At 35.7% G+C, this 18462-nt stretch overlaps 1 protein-coding gene across 1 annotated transcript in view; it reads left to right on the forward strand.

The window, feature by feature from the left end:
* The first annotated feature begins 10010 nt into the window (after window positions 1-10010).
* The window catches only part of LOC138051675 (peroxisomal membrane protein PEX14-like), a 15168-nt gene continuing 6716 nt past the window's right edge, over window positions 10011-18462 (forward strand). Inside the window, exons 1-10 of the mRNA XM_068897931.1 lie at window positions 10011-10089; window positions 10186-10233; window positions 10478-10562; window positions 11412-11470; window positions 12893-12954; window positions 14364-14463; window positions 15714-15819; window positions 16111-16136; window positions 16524-16586; window positions 17778-17866. Of these exons, the coding sequence (XP_068754032.1) occupies window positions 10072-10089; window positions 10186-10233; window positions 10478-10562; window positions 11412-11470; window positions 12893-12954; window positions 14364-14463; window positions 15714-15819; window positions 16111-16136; window positions 16524-16586; window positions 17778-17866 (656 nt within the window). The 5' untranslated portion in view covers window positions 10011-10071. The remainder of the gene's footprint in view (window positions 10090-10185; window positions 10234-10477; window positions 10563-11411; window positions 11471-12892; window positions 12955-14363; window positions 14464-15713; window positions 15820-16110; window positions 16137-16523; window positions 16587-17777; window positions 17867-18462) is intronic.

Genomic DNA, 18462 nt, shown 5'->3' on the forward strand with positions numbered 1-18462 from the left:
GTATAACCATATATATTCATGTATACCCATGTATGCCCATGTACACCCATGTATGCCCATGTATACCCATGTATATCCATGTATAACCATGTATGTCCATGTATACCCATGTATATCCATGTATAACCATGTATGTCCATGTATACCCCATGTATACCCATGTATGTCCATTTATACCCATGTATATCCATGTATAACCATGTATGTCCATGTATACCCATATATATTCACGTAAACCCATGTATGTCCCTGTATAGCTATATATGTTCATGTATACCCATGTGTATCCATGTATAACCATGTATGTCCCTGTATAGCTATATATATTCATGTATACCCATGTATGCCCATGTATACCCATGTATATCCATGTATAACCATGTATGTCCATGTATACCCATGTAAATCCATGTATAACCATGTATGTCCATGTATATCCATATATGTTCATGTATACCCATGTATATCCATGTATAACCATTTATGTCCATATATAACCATGTATGTCCATGTATACCCATGTATATCCATCTATAACCATGTATATCCATGTATAACCATGTATATCCATGCATACCCATATATATTCATGAATACCCATGTAAATCCATGTATATCCATCTATATTCATGTATACCCATGTATATCCATGTATACCCATGTATGTCCATGTATACCCATGTATATCCATGTATACCCATGTATGTCCATGTATACCCATGTGTATCCATGTATAACCATGTATGTCCATGTATACCCATGTATATCCATGTATAACCATGTATGTCCATGTATACCCATATATATTCATGTATATCAATGTATAGCCATGTATACCCATGTATATCCATGTATAACCATGTATGTCCATGTATAACCATGTATGTCCATGTATACCCATGTATATTCATGTATACTCATGTATATCCATGTATAACCATGTATGTCCATGTATACCCATATATATTCATGAATACCCATGTAAATCCATGTATACCCATATATATTCATGTATACCCATGTATACCCATGTATATCCATGTATACCCATGTATGTCCATGTATACCCATGTATATCCATGTATAACCATGTATTTCCATGTATACCCATTTATGCCCATGTATACCCATGTATATCCATGTATAACCATGTATGTCCATGTATACCCATATATATTCATGTATACCCATGTATATCCATGCATACCGATCTATATTCATGAATACCCATGTAAATCCATGTATACCCATATATATTCATGTATACCCATGTGTATACATGTATAACCATGTATGTCCATGTATACCCATGTATATCCATGTAACCATGTATGTCCATGTATACCCATGTATATCCATGTATAACCATGTATTTCCATGTATACCCATATATATTCATGTATACCCCTGTATGCCCCTGTATACCCCTGTATATCCATGTATAACCATTTATGTCCATATATGTCAATGTTTACCCATGTATATCCATGTATAACCATGTATGTCCATGTATACCCATTAATGTCCATGTATACCCATGTCTGTCCATGTATACCCATATAAATCCATGTATAGCCATGTATATCCATGTATATCCATGTACAGCAATGTATTTCCATGTATATCCATGTTCAGCCATGTATATCCATGTATATCCATGTACAGCCATGTATATCCATGTATACCCATATATCTCTATGTATACCCATGTATATCCATGTATAATCGTGTATATCCATGTGTACCCATGTATAATCGTGTATATCCATGTGTACCCATGTATACTCATGTATACCCGTGTATATTCATGTATTATCATGTATATCCATGTACAGCCATGTATATCCATGTACACCCGTGTATATCCATGTATATCTATGTAAACCCATGTATTATCGTGTATATCCATGTACAGCCATGTATATCCATGTATACCCGTGCATATCTACATACAGGCATGTATATCCATGTACAACCATGTATATTCATGTATGCCCATGCATATCCATGTATACCCGTGTATATTCATGTATTATCATGTATATCCATGTACAGCCATGTATATCCATGTATTTCGATGTAAAGGCATGTATCTCCATGTATACCTATGCATATCAATGCACAGCCATGTATATCCATGTATGCCTATGTGTATCCATGTATACGAATGTATACCCATGTATGCCCATCTACAGCCATGTATGTCCATTTGTATCCATGTACAGCTATGTATGTCCATGTACACCCGTGTATATCCATGAATATCCATATACAGACATGTATGTCCATGTATACCCATGTATTATAATGGATATCCAAGTACAGCCATGTATATCCATGTATACCCATGTTCAGCCATGTATATCCATGTATATCCATGTACAGCCATGTATATCCATGTATATCCATGCACACCCGTGTATATCCATGAATATCCATATACAGCCATGTATGTCCATGTATAGCTATGTATACCCATATATTATCGTGTATATCCATGTACAGCCATGTATATCCATGTATACCCATGCATATCTATGTATACTCATGTATGCCCATGTACAGCCATGTATTTCCATGTATACGAATTTATATCCATGTATGCCCATGTACAGCCATGTATATCCATGTACAGCCATGTACATCCATGTATATCCATGTACACCCTTGTATATCCATGAATATCCATATACAGCCATGTATGTCCATGTATACCTATGGATACCCATATATTATCGTGTATATCCATGTACAGCCATGTATATCCATGTATACCCGTGTATATCCACATACAGGCATGTATATCCATGTACAACCATGTATATCCATATATGCCCATGGATATTCATGTATACCCGTGTATATTCATGTATTATCATATATATCCATGTACAGCCATGTATATCCATGTATTTCCATGTAAAGGCATGTATATCCATGTACAGCCATGTATATCCATGTATACCCATGTCTATCGATGTACATCCATGTATAACCATGTACAGCTCTGTATATCCATGTACAGGCATTTGTATCCGTGTACATCCATGTATATCCATGTACAGCCATGTACACCCATATATGCCTATGTATATCCATGTATACCGATGTATACCCATGTATATTCTTTTCTGTCCATGTGCAGCCACGTATATCCTTGTACAGCCATGTATATCTATGCATGCTTATGTATACCATGTATATTCAAGCCTTAAGCCATTTATACCCATGGATACCCATTTATATTCATACACACCCATGCGCGCTCATCCCTACGCAATTGCTAAAATTGCGTTCATAACTGCGATGATCATAGTTTAACTTGATTTCACATCCGCAGTTCACCATATTTCATATATCATTTCATAGTCAACAACTGTTTGCATAAGAATGATGTGATAGCCTTTGAGATCCACGAAGTCGTCATGGTCGGTCGGTGGGGCAATTACAAGAATATGAGTACCGTCCATCGTATCAGCACACATTGGAAATCCCCATCTGTCTTTGTAAATGCGCATGACTTCTTTAAAATATTCTCCTTTAGGTAACGTGATAAACCGCGACTTCAGTTTGTTGACAATTGCAGCACACACTTTAACTCAAGTGCAAACAAAAGGTGGAGATACACCAAGCAAATTTGCAATCGTGCGCTATTCTGCTGATGATGCTAAGTACGACAGCAGAATTAGCAATCGCAGCTTTGGAGACACGGCTCGATCAACGCATTCTCGTATCTTATTTTTGTTTGTTTCCAGATTTATTCCTTGTGCTTTGCTGCATTGAGAGAAGATTCTACTCTTGCTCATTCTCGAGCTTTTGCTGGTATATTTTGTTGTTTTTCAGACGGCGTGATAAATACATCTTATTCGATGGTTTAACATATAATACGCGCGGATATTTTGAGAGTTGCAAAGCATTTTGCGAGCAGTGAGCAAAATGTCCGCGAGTATTAGCCCATCCTCCTTTTTTTTTTCGTTTAGCGTCAAATGCGTTTCCTGGGCAGTCTCGGAATCGGAGTCCCGCTACCCCAGCATCATAGCTGTGGAGCCCGGAAAACAAACAAAACGTGAACCCAAAATGAATATGGCTGAAAAGTTGGTGGATGTTGTTGCAAACTTAAGACAGCGTGGGAAAAAGGATCAACCCCTGAAACTCCTATGCAACATTAAAATGGTTTTAAAACACCGTTACCCTTTTTTTTTTTTTTTGAAAATTCCAAAAATTGGGGTCGGTCGGACAATGCTCAACGGAGAGAATGGCCTTATATGTTAGACCATCGAATAAGAGATTTATTATCCCACTACAAAAAAGGTGTTATTTTACGGGCGTAGTTCCTTCGGTAATGGCCATATTTTCTGTTGAATGATTGATGTCAATAAAATTTTAAGTAGTGGCAAAACTTAGAAATCCGTCTCTGCGTGTGTGGGTGGAGGTGAACATAATAAATTTCTTCTTGGAATATTTTTTTGGGCTCGCGATCTGGCTTCAACTCTTGAATCTTGAATCTTGTTGAGGAGGAGGGGGGTGGGGGTAAGCAAGGGCTTAAATGCCCACGATCTATGGTCAAAGCTGATGCCCAGTGTCGATAACCGTTTTGGTTTAAAAGCAATTATACTAAGCACCCGAAAACTTAGGTTTTTGTTATGGGGAATAAGTAAGGAACCCACACTGTCGCTTTCCTCGATTGTTTTACAATTTCTCCGATGGCGTACACCATAAGTTCATGTCTCTGACTGACTAAACTACAACCCATTGTTCTCTTATCTTATAGACATACATTGATCAAACGTAAACTGATTGGCTATTGGCTATAAAGATCTTCGGGACAAAAGATGAACAAACTTAATAATTGAAGCAGACAGATAGATACGCTCGATTTCCGGGCAGATATATCATTATCATTACATAAACATTACCTTAATCAATACCAATTATCCTGTTTCCGACATTATAAATGCTTTCGACATGCTTAATAAGACGTTATTAGTTGTTGTCCTTGGACAAATGTTGGTAAAGTTTGAAGCTCCCTATAAAGTTTACAGGAGAAAATACAGTCATTCCCAAACTTTTATTTACTTGTTAACTTTGTGCTTGTGTTTATTGCTTATTTTGGAAAAATACTCACGCGTCACATTTCGCCGAAGAAATATTTATATACATTAAAAATAAAAGGGGTCGTAATATTGAGCCTTGTGATACGCCACACGAAATATCTAGAAGCTTAGAAGATGTTCCATTCACACTAAACTGTTGCTTGCGATTTGACAAATACGAATGGAAAATGGCAACTGCTGAGTGATCAAAGCCAAAGTATTCTAATTTCTTTATCAAGATCTCATGGTTAAGTATATCAGAGATAGATAGATAGATAGATAGATAGATAGATAGATAGATAGATAGGATAGGAGAACGTTAGTTAAACACGGTAATTTCACCAAATTTACATACGTATTTTACATAGAAAATCTGTTTTACCTAAAAGCCGTGTATAATATACAAAGATACCTAAGTTTAAAAATCAATGACCTTAACATACTTTTTACAAAAATTGCTTAATTTAATCAGTTTTTGCCGATGCAAACGTGAAAGATTTTATTTGCTTTCTTAAACCATTTATAGAAGGCAATTGATTTAGCTGGTCTAGCAGCGCATTCCAAATGGTCGTCCCTGTAGAAAGGAAATTATGGTTATATGCAGGGTAATACACGTCTATACATAGATATACATGGGTGTACATGCATATATATGATATATATGACAATAAAAGGCTATACATAGATAATATATATGGTTATAAATAGATATACAAGGACAACATGAAATTACATGGTTTTAAATGGAAATATATGGACATATATGATACTACACAGCTATACATGGATAAACATGGTTGTACGTGGTTATACATGAATACGTATCCATGTGATACATGGCTATACATGAATACACACTGTTGCACACGGCTATACACGGCTGTACTTAGATATACATGGGTAAACATGGATATGCATGGGTATACCTGGATATACGTGGGTATGCATGGATAAACATGAATATACATGGAGATACATGGCTGTACATGGGTATACATGGATATACATGGCAAAACATGGATATACAAGGGTATACATGGACATACATGGGTATCCATGGATATACATGAGTATACGTGAAAATACGTGGCTATACACGGATATACATGGATATACAAGGCTCTACATCGATATACATGGAAATACATGGTTATACATGGATATACATGGGTGTACATGGAAATACGTGGCTAAACAAGGATATAGATGGGTATACATGGATATACATGGGTATACATGGTTATACATGGATATACATGGATATACATGTATATACATGGGAATACATGGATATACATGGGCATACATTGCGGTACATGGATATACATGGAAATACATGACTGTACAAGGGTATACATATGTATACATGGATATAGATGGATATAAATGAATATACATGGGTACACATGGGTATACATCGACATACATGGGTATACATTGATATAGATGGGTATACATGGAATTGCATCGCTTTACATGGATATACATGGCTCTACAGGGATATACATGGCTATACATGGAAAAACATGGCAATAGATGGCTATACATGAATATACATGGGTATACTTGGGTATACATGGGTATACATGGATATACATGGGTATACATGAGTATACATGGGTATACATGGGCATACATGGGTATACATGAATATATATGGGTATACATAGAGATATATGGGTATACATGGATATACATGGCGGTACATGGATATACATGGATATACATGGCTGAACATGGTTATACATGGATATACATGGGTATACATGGACAGACATGAATATACATGGCTGTACATGGATAGACATGGCTGAACATATGTATACATGAATATACATAGCTATACATGGATATACATGGATATACATGGATATACATAGCTATACATGGTTATACATGGATATACATCGGTATACATGGTTATACATGGCCATACATGGCTATACATGGTTATACAAGGTGATACATAGATTTACATGGGTACACATAGAGATACATGGGTATACATAGATATACATAGCTATACATGGTTATACATGGGTATACATGAATATATATTGGTATACATGGACATACATGGTTATACATGGATATACATGGGTATACATGGACATACATGGATATACATGGGTAAACATGAATATATATGGGTATACATGAACATACATGGGCATACATGGATATACATGAGTATTCATGAATATATATGGGTATACATGAACATACATGGGCATACATGGGTATACATGAATATATATATGGGTATACATGGACATACATGGGCATACATAGATATACATGGATATACATGGGTATACATGGACATACATGGTTATACATGGATATACAATGGTATACATGGGCATACATGGGTATACATGAATATATATGGGTATACGTGGAAATACATGGTTATACATGGATATACATGGGTATACATGGACAAACATGGTTATACATGGATATACATGGGTATACATGGATATACATGGGTATACATGGACATACATGGGCTTAGATGGATATACATGGGTACACATGAATATATATGGGTACCCATGAACATACATGGGCATACATGGATATACATGGGTATACATGAATATATATGGGTATACATGAACATACATGGGCATACATGGATAGACATGGGTATACATGAATATATATGGGTATACATGAACATACATGGGCATACATGGGTATACATGAATATATATGGGTATACATGGACATACATGGGCATACATGGATATACATGGTTATACATGAACATATATGGGTATACATGGATATACATAGGTATACATGGACATACATGGGTATACATGGATATACATGGCTGCACATATGTATACATGGAAATACATGGTTATACATGGATATACATGGGTATACATGGACAAACATGGTTATACATGGATATACATGGGTATACATGGACATACATGGGCTTAGATGGATATACATGGGTACAAATGAATATATATGTTTATACATGGACATACATGGGCATACATGGATATACATGGGTATACATGAATATATATGGGTATACATGAACATACATGGGCATACATGGATAGACATGGGTATACATGAATATATATGGGTATACATGAACATACATGGGCATACATGGGTATACATTAATATCTATGGGTTAATACATAAACATACATGGGCATACATGGATATACATGGGTATACATGAATATATATGGGTATACATGGATATACATAGGTATACATGGACATACATGGGTATACATGGATATACATGGCTGAACATATGTATACATGGAAATACATGGCTGTACATGGATATACATGGATATACATAGCTATACATGGTTATACATGGATATACATGGGTATACATGGACATACATGGGTATACATGGTTATACATGGACATACATGGGTATACATGGTTATACATGAACATACATGGGTATACATGGATATACAAGGTTATACATAGATTTACATGGGTACACATAGAGATACATGGGTATACATAGATATACATAGCTATATATGGTTATACATGGGTATACATGAATATATATTGGTATACATGGACATACATGGTTATACATGGATATACATGGGTATACATGGACATACATGGATATACATGGGTATACATGAATATATATGGGTATACATGAACATACATGGGCATACATGGATATACATGGGTATACATGAATATATATGGGTATACATGAACATACATGGGCATACATGGATATACATGGGTATACATGAATATATATGGGTATACATGAACATACATGGGCATACATGGGTATACATGAATATATATGGGTATACATGGACATACATGGATATACATGGACATACATGGGTATACATGGACATACATGGTTATACATGGATATACATGGGTATACATGGGCATACATGGGTATACATGAATATATATGGGTATACATGGAAATACATGGTTATACATGGATATACATGGGTATACATGGACATACATGGTTATACATGGATATACATGGGTATACATGGACATACATGGGCATACATGGATATACATGGGTATACATGAATATATATGGGTATACATGAACATACATGGGCATACATGGATAGACATGGGTATACATGAATATATATGGGTATACATGAACATACATGGGCATACATGGGTATACGTGAATATATAAGGGTATAGATGGACATACATGGGCATACATGGATATACATGGGTATACATGAATATATATGGGTATACATGGATATACATAGGTATACATGGACATACATGGGTATACATGGATATACATGGGTATACATGGGCATACATGGGTATACATGAATATATATGGGTATACATGGAAATACATGGTTATACATGGATATACATGGGTATACATGGACATACATGGTTATACATGGATATACATGGGTATACATGAATATATATGGGTATACATGAACATACTTGGGCATACATGGATATACATGGGTATACATGAATATATATGGGTATACATGAACATACATGGGCATACATGGGTATACATGAATATATATGGGTATACATGGACATACATGGGCATACATGGATATACATGGGTATACATGAATATATATGGGTATACATGAATATATATGGGTATACATGGATATACATAGGTATACATGGACATATATGGGTATACATGGACATACATGGGTATACATGAATATATATGGGTATACATGGAAATTCACTGGTATATACCTTTATATATAACAATTTAAGGCTTTAATACATCCATGATATAATTACATACTATTATGATACACTTTAATAACACTACTTAAAGTACCAACCTTAGCCACGTGCAAATACCGCTGTTCATCAAAATTGCAGATAGTCTCAGTCACAAGTGTTGACAAGTGTTTTGATTGGTCAACCTTTGACCAAATTATCCAATTGTTCCTTCGAAAAATCAATATGGCGTCTAAAGAAGAGGTGACTTACATACATACAATTTCGTTGATCCTCTTATTTTTGCCTTTGTTCACCGCGTTGATTCCACAACTAAACCTCTGATATTTCTCTTAAAAGCTCGATGAAGCTGCTATGGAAGAAGAAAAGCAATTACGCCAAAAAAGGGTGAGTGGAAAAAAATGCCAAAGTTCATTTGACGCAAATCATGTAAGTTACTTTATGCTGGTGGAAACCTGAAGCCGCATTTCACGTAAATGCCATTCCAAAGATACGCCAACTGTTTCATATACTCTTTACAGGATGGTGGTGTGACCTAGTAACCAATTTCGATTCTTTGGAGCGATTATTGTTCCTGAAAAGCCCCTTTTGGGGAGGTTCAATAAAGTATGTATGTATTATGTTTTGCTAGATCGACACTGCTGTGAGATTTTTGCAAAATCCAAAAGTTGTACAAACGCCTTTATCTCGGAAAAAAGTATTCCTCGAGAAGAAAGGTAAGCCTAATGGGATAGAATTCAGGGCCAAGAGGGAAAACCACATACTAGTTAATTGGTTATTTGAGCTTTTGTAAACGATCAATTCTTAATTTGCCATGTACTGTACATGCACCTTTTAATAATATGCCGAATTTGTAAAGAAAAGTATCAAAGGTCATCTTTCATCTTCTGAATTCCTACTTTGTGCCTCTGTGCAAAATATCTTGTTTTTTTACCAATCTATGATTATTCCAAATAATATTATTTGTTCAAGAACCTCTAGTATATTCTATTATAGTTCTTATATTAAATCTTGCTACATGTATGATATGATCATCTTGGGACAAAAGTCCAGAAGGTGTCTCGTCCATATACATTAATAGGCCATTTTCGAAATATCAACATTGACAGCTTGATAGTGAGGCAGAGAGGACAAAACAATAGAAACAAGTTGCAATAACTGTGAAAGATGTTAGCATATCATCCACTTTCTTTTGTCTTTGTCCTCTAAACCTCTCTTTCAAGCTGAATTTTAATATATCGAAAGTGGCCTATTAAGGTAGTTGATGTTGTAGTTACGTGCAGAGATCAATCAAGAGCTCTAACCCTCCAACATTTGGCAAGAAGAGACTTTGGGATGCATCGCCATATGTATTGCCCAGTAGTCACTGGCAACTAAATAGTGATTTGATTTGATTTGATTATCTTTTAAAATGGGTAACTGATAAAATTTTGAAACTATTGCTTTGATGAAAATAACATTGAAGGGCATGCTTGACCTGGTTTGACTGCAAAAAAGAACCTGCAACAGAACATGCACAGTTATATAATAATATTTAAAGATGCTTTCTTTCTGGCAACACACAGGCTTAAAGAAAGATGAAATTGAGGAGGCCATAAGATTATCAGGAACACCTCTTGATGAGGTAATGACCACAAATAAATTAATTTTGTTACATTCTGTTTTCTAAGTTGCAAATAAACTGTTACTGTTTTTTTAACACACCTTTCCAGTAATTGAGAATCGTTTTTGTTTTTTTTTTAACATCATTAACAAGCAATTGTACACATAACTGCAATGTTCCATTTGAGCTTACACTTTTGAGAATGACAGTTGACTACAGTGTAGAAGTTGTTTTTAAGCTTGTGTCTGTTGACTTTGTTGAACTTTTGTTTAACTTAATGTTTCTCAAATGGTTTGGATAGTGGTTGTCTCAGTACTGGATAGGGATTGATCCAGTGGATACTGTTCAGCTTTTGAGAAATCCAGGTAGCCACATGTTCAACCAAAGCTCCACGAGCAGACTGTTGTTGGTGCATTTTGGTGATCAGTTGAGGAATTATGGTGTACAGTATGCTATGCTACATGTGTGCTTCCATCTTGGATAATGAAACTGATGTTAGGCAAGCAGCAATATTCTTCCAGAGATTGGACAGTGGGTCTCTTGTCCCTATTCTTTTGTTGCTGCACGCGTAAAAGGGGTCTTTTGCAAAGTCGTGCACCAAAATCTCTAAATGTCAGTAGTCTCTATTGATCAACAACAACAGCAGCAAAATCCATGTCTTAAAGTGTCCATGTACAGATAATAATTTATTATAATTTATTATTGTATATAGTAAAGAAGTTCAACTGAATGATGAGTTTAGCTAGCACAAGACCAACAAGAGCGTCGAGAGAGTTTTGATTTGAGTATGCCCATAATTATCACTCTAATTTATTATTCCACTTCTACTTCATTTTACCATATTTGGTCAAGAGAATACACAAAGTATGAGATGGTAATTAATGTAACACTGTTATAGTATTGTTAGTGGTGTCCTGGTTCCTCTGGTTTAGAACAGAGCAAAATAATATGGATGCAACGGCAGCCAGAGCAAAAAGGGCCTTTTTTCCTTGATCACAGTTTTCAATGAAAGAAATTCTTTTAACACAATGCAAAGCCTGACAATTTAGCTTGTGATCGCTTTTCACTCATCATTTCGTTTATCTGTGGAAATCAAATAAAGAACAATAATTTGTATGGTTTTGCCTGTTTTGTGTTCGTCATTTTGACACACCTTATTATGAAATCGATGTGATTTTCAGTCAATGCAGGAAGAAGCCAAAACACTAGAAAATGATGTAATACTGGAATAATAAATCCCTTATTGAAAAGTCAAACATTATGATATAAGACATGCAGACATAATTTTTGCTTGTTGCTTGTATTAGTAATATTTTTTTCTCACTCCTTCAGGGCTCCAAAAAATGGTACGAAGTAAGACACAACTCACAAAATATCCGCTTGTATTATATGCTAAACCATTCATTTTCAAGGTGTATTAATTGAGAATTTGCTTCTTTTTAGCATCCTGTAGCTCCCATATCCCCTGCTCGTCCTCTGGGGACTGAAACTGCTCCAGCTTCAAGGTTGGTATGGTGCAAAATGATTACCTCTAGAGAAGTTAGTCTCCTGGATTTTAACTGTAGTGTTTTAAGAGATCCTGATTTTGTACATGGCTGTAAGCAAAATAATGTCTCATTTCCTTGGACATGTGGGAAGATTCTTTTATTAATAAGCCATTTCAATATACATTTACTGTATCCATTGATAGGCTGAGCCACTACAGTAATAATCAATCAATCAATCAATCAATCAATTTTGATCCTGGTTTATCCCTGTAAACGGGGATGGCCGGATTTACCCCACTTTGTCAGCAATCTTTCTAACTCCCACTCTCCATCTCGCTCGATTCATGGCGTCCTTTTTCTCCAAAGCAGTGCTCTTGCTCTCCTTCTCCAGTTGTGTCTTACACGTCTTCTTTGGTCGTCCTTGCTTCCTCTTGCCCTTCACTTCGAACTCCAACGCTTTTCTCAGAACATGCCCATCATCCCTCCTCAGCACATGCCCATACCATCTCAATCCATTTGCCTTTGCCAACTGAACCACTGTTTCCTTCAATCCCAACATCTCCATCAGGTCCTCTGTCCTCTTTTTCTCCATCAATTTTGCACCACATATTGCTCTCTGACCATTGCTCTCTCAGTCCTTCTCAAAATTGATATCTCATTTTCCCTCAGACACCACGTCTCACTCCCATATAACATCACCACTCTTACACAACTCCAATAAACCATTCCTTTCACCTTCAGCGAGAACCTTTTTGAGTTCAGCAACTCTCCAAATTCGCTGAGCTCGAGCCATTCCATCAGCTTGCTTCTTGCATCTTCCACACAAAAAATCTCTCCCCAATCTCGAGGTCACCCTCTTTACTTTCACGCATCTTCCATGGATCCATTTCCCACATTTCACACACAGCACTGAATGTGCCATTACTTGCTTCCCACAAATACCACATGGATCTACATGTACCTTGCTCACAGACACTTCACCTTCTACCCCACTCACTACCACTTTTGTCTTCCTGAGGTTCACCTTCAGCCTCTTGCTCTCTAATACAGGACTTCTCCCTCGGTCCCTCCATCATCTCACTCATCAAACCATTTCTCACACTCTCCGTAACCACGTCAACCGCGATCGCAAAAAGCAAGGGCAACAACACGAATCCCTGGTGCACACCAACTTTCACCTCAAACCCCTCGGACTTGTAACTCTAGCCCAACTCTGACTCTCATCTTTGCACCTTCATACAAACTCATCACTACAGTAATAATAATAATAATAATAATAATAATAACATCATCATCATCATCATTATTATTATTATTAAATATTATTATTATTATTATTATTATTATTATTATTATTATTATTATTATTATTATTATTATTATGATTCTGTAGTACAGGAAGTCACAATAAATGCTGTTTTTATTAGTATTGTACCAACAGCACCACCTCCAGTTCCATGGAGAGGTTATATGGTAGCTGCCATCTTGGGTGGAGGAATTGGATACACAATAGCCCATCTTTTCAAGGTATACCCAAGTGTGTATTATAAAAACATCTCAGTAAATAATTAATGTTATGTTCTCTTTAATGAGTGTGAGTGATCTATTATATAGTTCTTCTCTTCTGCAGTTGACGCCCAGTGAAGTTCAATATTATTATTACTTTGTTAAAAGAACTCTCACTGATTTTCAGTTATTCTAATAATTATTATTATTTCCCTAAGGAAAAGATATTTATTTAGTCAGAGATTCCAAATTAACAAGTTATATAAAAAATTTAATTTCATGTCATGGAACCGATTATGCACTTTAGCTTGTTGGTGCCAGATACATGTAATATAAATGATATTGTCTTTAGTTTATGAACTAAATGAGTTTACAGTCAAAATAACTTCACTTAATATTGTTGGAATGCACAATTATGCCATTCTACCATGTTTGGTCCAGAGAATGTACAAAATATGAGACAATAATACACTGTAGTGTCCTGGTTTGACTGCTTTAGATCAGAGCAAATATGGACAGAACTGGAGTTTTCGCATAAATTATTCCGTTGACCAAATACGGTAAAAACAATATTACTGTTTTCAACGCAATGCAAAGCCCAAGAATCTAGGTTGTCACTCATCATTTAGTTTATCCAATCAAATAAAGGACATTTGAATGGTTTCGTTTGTGTTGTTTTCGCCATTCGCATGCTCCTTATTATGCAATCGTTACAATTCTCAGTCAATGCAGGAAGAAGCCAAAAATTCTAGAAAATGGCATAATAGTGGAATAATAAATCCCTTACTGAAAGGTTTAACATGTAATAGATGCGGACATTTTTCTCATGCAGTGCTCTTATTTTTCCTTGCCCCTTCAGGGTTCAGAAAAATACTACACAACTTGCAAAACATCTGTGCTTTAATAATATGCTAAGAGATTCATTAGGTGTATTTATTTTATGCCAAATGATCTACTTGTAAAAGCATTCTGAGATCTTTCAAGCAATGGTTTTGTAAGGTATAAACAAGTAAAAAATTATCCAACGTAGTGAAAAAGCCTGTCTGAAAAGATCTCAAAAACAACCAAAGTTTTGCGATAGGAAAGAACAATGTTTTGGTGACATCATGACACCATCAATTTTGAAAATGGTGTCACAATGTCACTGAAACGTTGTTCTTTCCTATCGCAAATTTTTGCTTGTTTTTGAGATCTTTTCAGACAGCCTTTTTCACCACATTGGATCCAGGTTATTAATTTTGTTTAATAAAATCAGTCTTTCTCTATTTCAGGCATTTATACTACCCTATTTTTATCATAAGAAGAGTGCAGAGGAAGAAAAATTGGAGGCAATAGAAACAACTGTGAAAGAACTCAAAGAAAATGTCACAGAATCTGGTAATTTAAAAATAATGTTTTCATTGAGTGTTATGACAAAAAACACTCAAGAACAAAAAATGGATGCAAAAAAAATAGTTTCACGACAATTAGACCCAAAACCTAGGGGTTGTGTCGTAGCTCATTGAACGGGCTTCAGGATTGGCCAAAAGAACAATAGAACGAATAAATATAACAATGGATTTAGCACAGAAAACAATGGGAAGTACAATAATAATATAGTGTTCAAGAAGAGTCTTTTAGTATTTTTTTTCTTCATTTGAACATCCCTGTGTTTTTGTTTTTTGTTAGTTCAAAAGACCTTGGACTCTGTTCAGGTAAGCAATCCTTGTGCAAAAGCTGAAAAAAGAGTGGTTTAATAGACCCTTCTCCAAAATGGTGGCAACAGATTTGAATGAGTTAAAATTGAACTGAACGAAAAATTGATACCAGAAATAGAAAGAGCTCCTTTACTTTAGTAACCCTGCAAAGTTTCACCGTATTAGGTGTTATATATATCAGCTGAGAAATGTTAGTTGAAATTTGACAATAATTATTATTACAGATGCAGATTACTTATAAAAGTTTAAGAAACGTGGTAACATCTAGATTTTTCTTAACGTTCGGGTGGCATTCTTACTATTTTAAAGCAAAAATAGAAGAGCATGATGACTGTGTGCGAGACATTATGTAGTTACCCTGTAACTCTTTTATTTATTTTGTAGGGGTTATTAGAACAACAGCAAACCAAACTTCAAAGCTTAGCTCTTGATCTGGCTTCTACTCAGGTATTATTATGTTTTGTCGCGTTGTAACATAGTGATATTTTTATGGTCCCATCTTTCATTTGTATTGTAAATGTTATAATGTCTGAGATATCAAGTGATAGCAACAAAAATGACAGATGACAATGTTGCAGTTACTGGTAGCTGCAAGGCATCTTCGGCCAAAGAAGACTGAGTTAAATTATTTTGTCGTTGTTGTTGTTGTTTAAATAATTTTAAAATGACTGAGTGCTAGAATCTGAAAAAAGCAAATGACAGTAAGCGAAAATGGGCAAATAATTTTTGCCACTTTCAATAGACCTACACTGTAGTTCGGCTAACTCAATGTTGGACCCAATTCAAACCCTTTGGGAATAAAACATTTTGTTCCTGCTACGTCATGTATTTCAACATCATTTACAATTATGTAAATATGAATGCTACATCATCATGATGCAAATACAACACACAAAGAATCATAATCCCAGGAGATTTGAATTGGGTACAACATTGAGTTAGCCGATTAGGTCCATTGATCACTGGTTACCCCACACTGGTGGCTCAGTTGGTTGTCTGAGTATTGGGCTGCCTTCCGGGAGGTCGTGAGTTCGACTCCGGCTGCACCAACACTTAGGGTCTTAAAATAACTGAGGAGAATGTGCTGCCTTTGCAATTACATCTGCCAATGGTTTCTAAGACTTTCAAGTCTTCTCGGATAAGGACTGTAAACCGGAGGTCCCATCTCATAGCCCTTGTTGGAAATTAAATAGTATGGGACGTTAAAGAACCCACTCACTATTTGATAAGAATAGTCCCCGGTGTTGTGGTCTGACCTTATCTGGACGGGGGCAAATTTTTCACTTCCTAATAAAATTGTAAACTGTGTAATAAGCAGTCTGGCTTAAGTCCCCCGAAAACATAAATGATTGTAAATTAGTCCTGAAAATCCCCGAGGGGAGAGACTAATAGACCACTTTCATAAATGGCGACCAACTTTACATTCTTTTGTATTTATGTTAATTAGACCTACTGCCCTCGTTTTAAAACAAATATTCTTTTGAAATTTGCTCGTCATAGCGAGGTTAGTAGGGCTTATTAGCATTAAAACAAAAGAATAATTTATTTGACCGCCATTATGAAAGAGGTCTATAGCTTCACTCACTCTTACTTAAATGTGAGGATTAATATTGCTTTTTGTGTCATTGTGTTCTTTAGTCAAAGGTCGCCTTGTTGCCATCTGAAAGTTACACGGTTGGAGATTTGAAGGGCGAAATACTCTCACTTAAAGGCCTTCTTTTAAACAGGTGATTGGTTTAGACCTACTCCATATAATTATGTTCTGTCATTTTCTGAGTTACCTTGCCTAGTTTTGAAACTTGAACTTGTCTTTTATGGTTATCAAATTAATCAACCTCTGATTGCTATTCAATCATTTCAATTGCTGTGGTCATCATCATCATTAGGGAGGCAGGGTGGCTTAGCGGGTATCAACCGTGCCTTCCACCTAGAGCTGCAACCCCGCTTCAACCCTTGGCCCCTAAGTCCTATGTGTTTCAATCGATCTCAAGCTAACTCCTAGGATTTTTGTCTAGGTACTCTGTTTTTCCTCTACCCTAGAGTGAAGTGAAGTGAAGTTGGTATTATTAAATTATCATCATCATCATCATCATCATCATCATCATCATTTATCATCGTCATCCTCTCTTTTGTTTAGAAATGCAAGATGCAAGGCCGTATTCCTAATTTCCGCGGCTTACTTTGCTACTGTATATAAGATATAATTATAATACTTTAATATAATTTTCAGCGGTAAATATAAGAATTTAACTGTGTTATATTCACCGTGCTACCCGGTGAATATAATAACATTTTGGAGGTGCGGCTGCTAAGCCAATCAAGC

This window comes from Montipora capricornis, chromosome 6, assembly GCF_036669925.1.
Source record: "Montipora capricornis isolate CH-2021 chromosome 6, ASM3666992v2, whole genome shotgun sequence".
NCBI lineage: Eukaryota > Metazoa > Cnidaria > Anthozoa > Scleractinia > Acroporidae > Montipora > Montipora capricornis.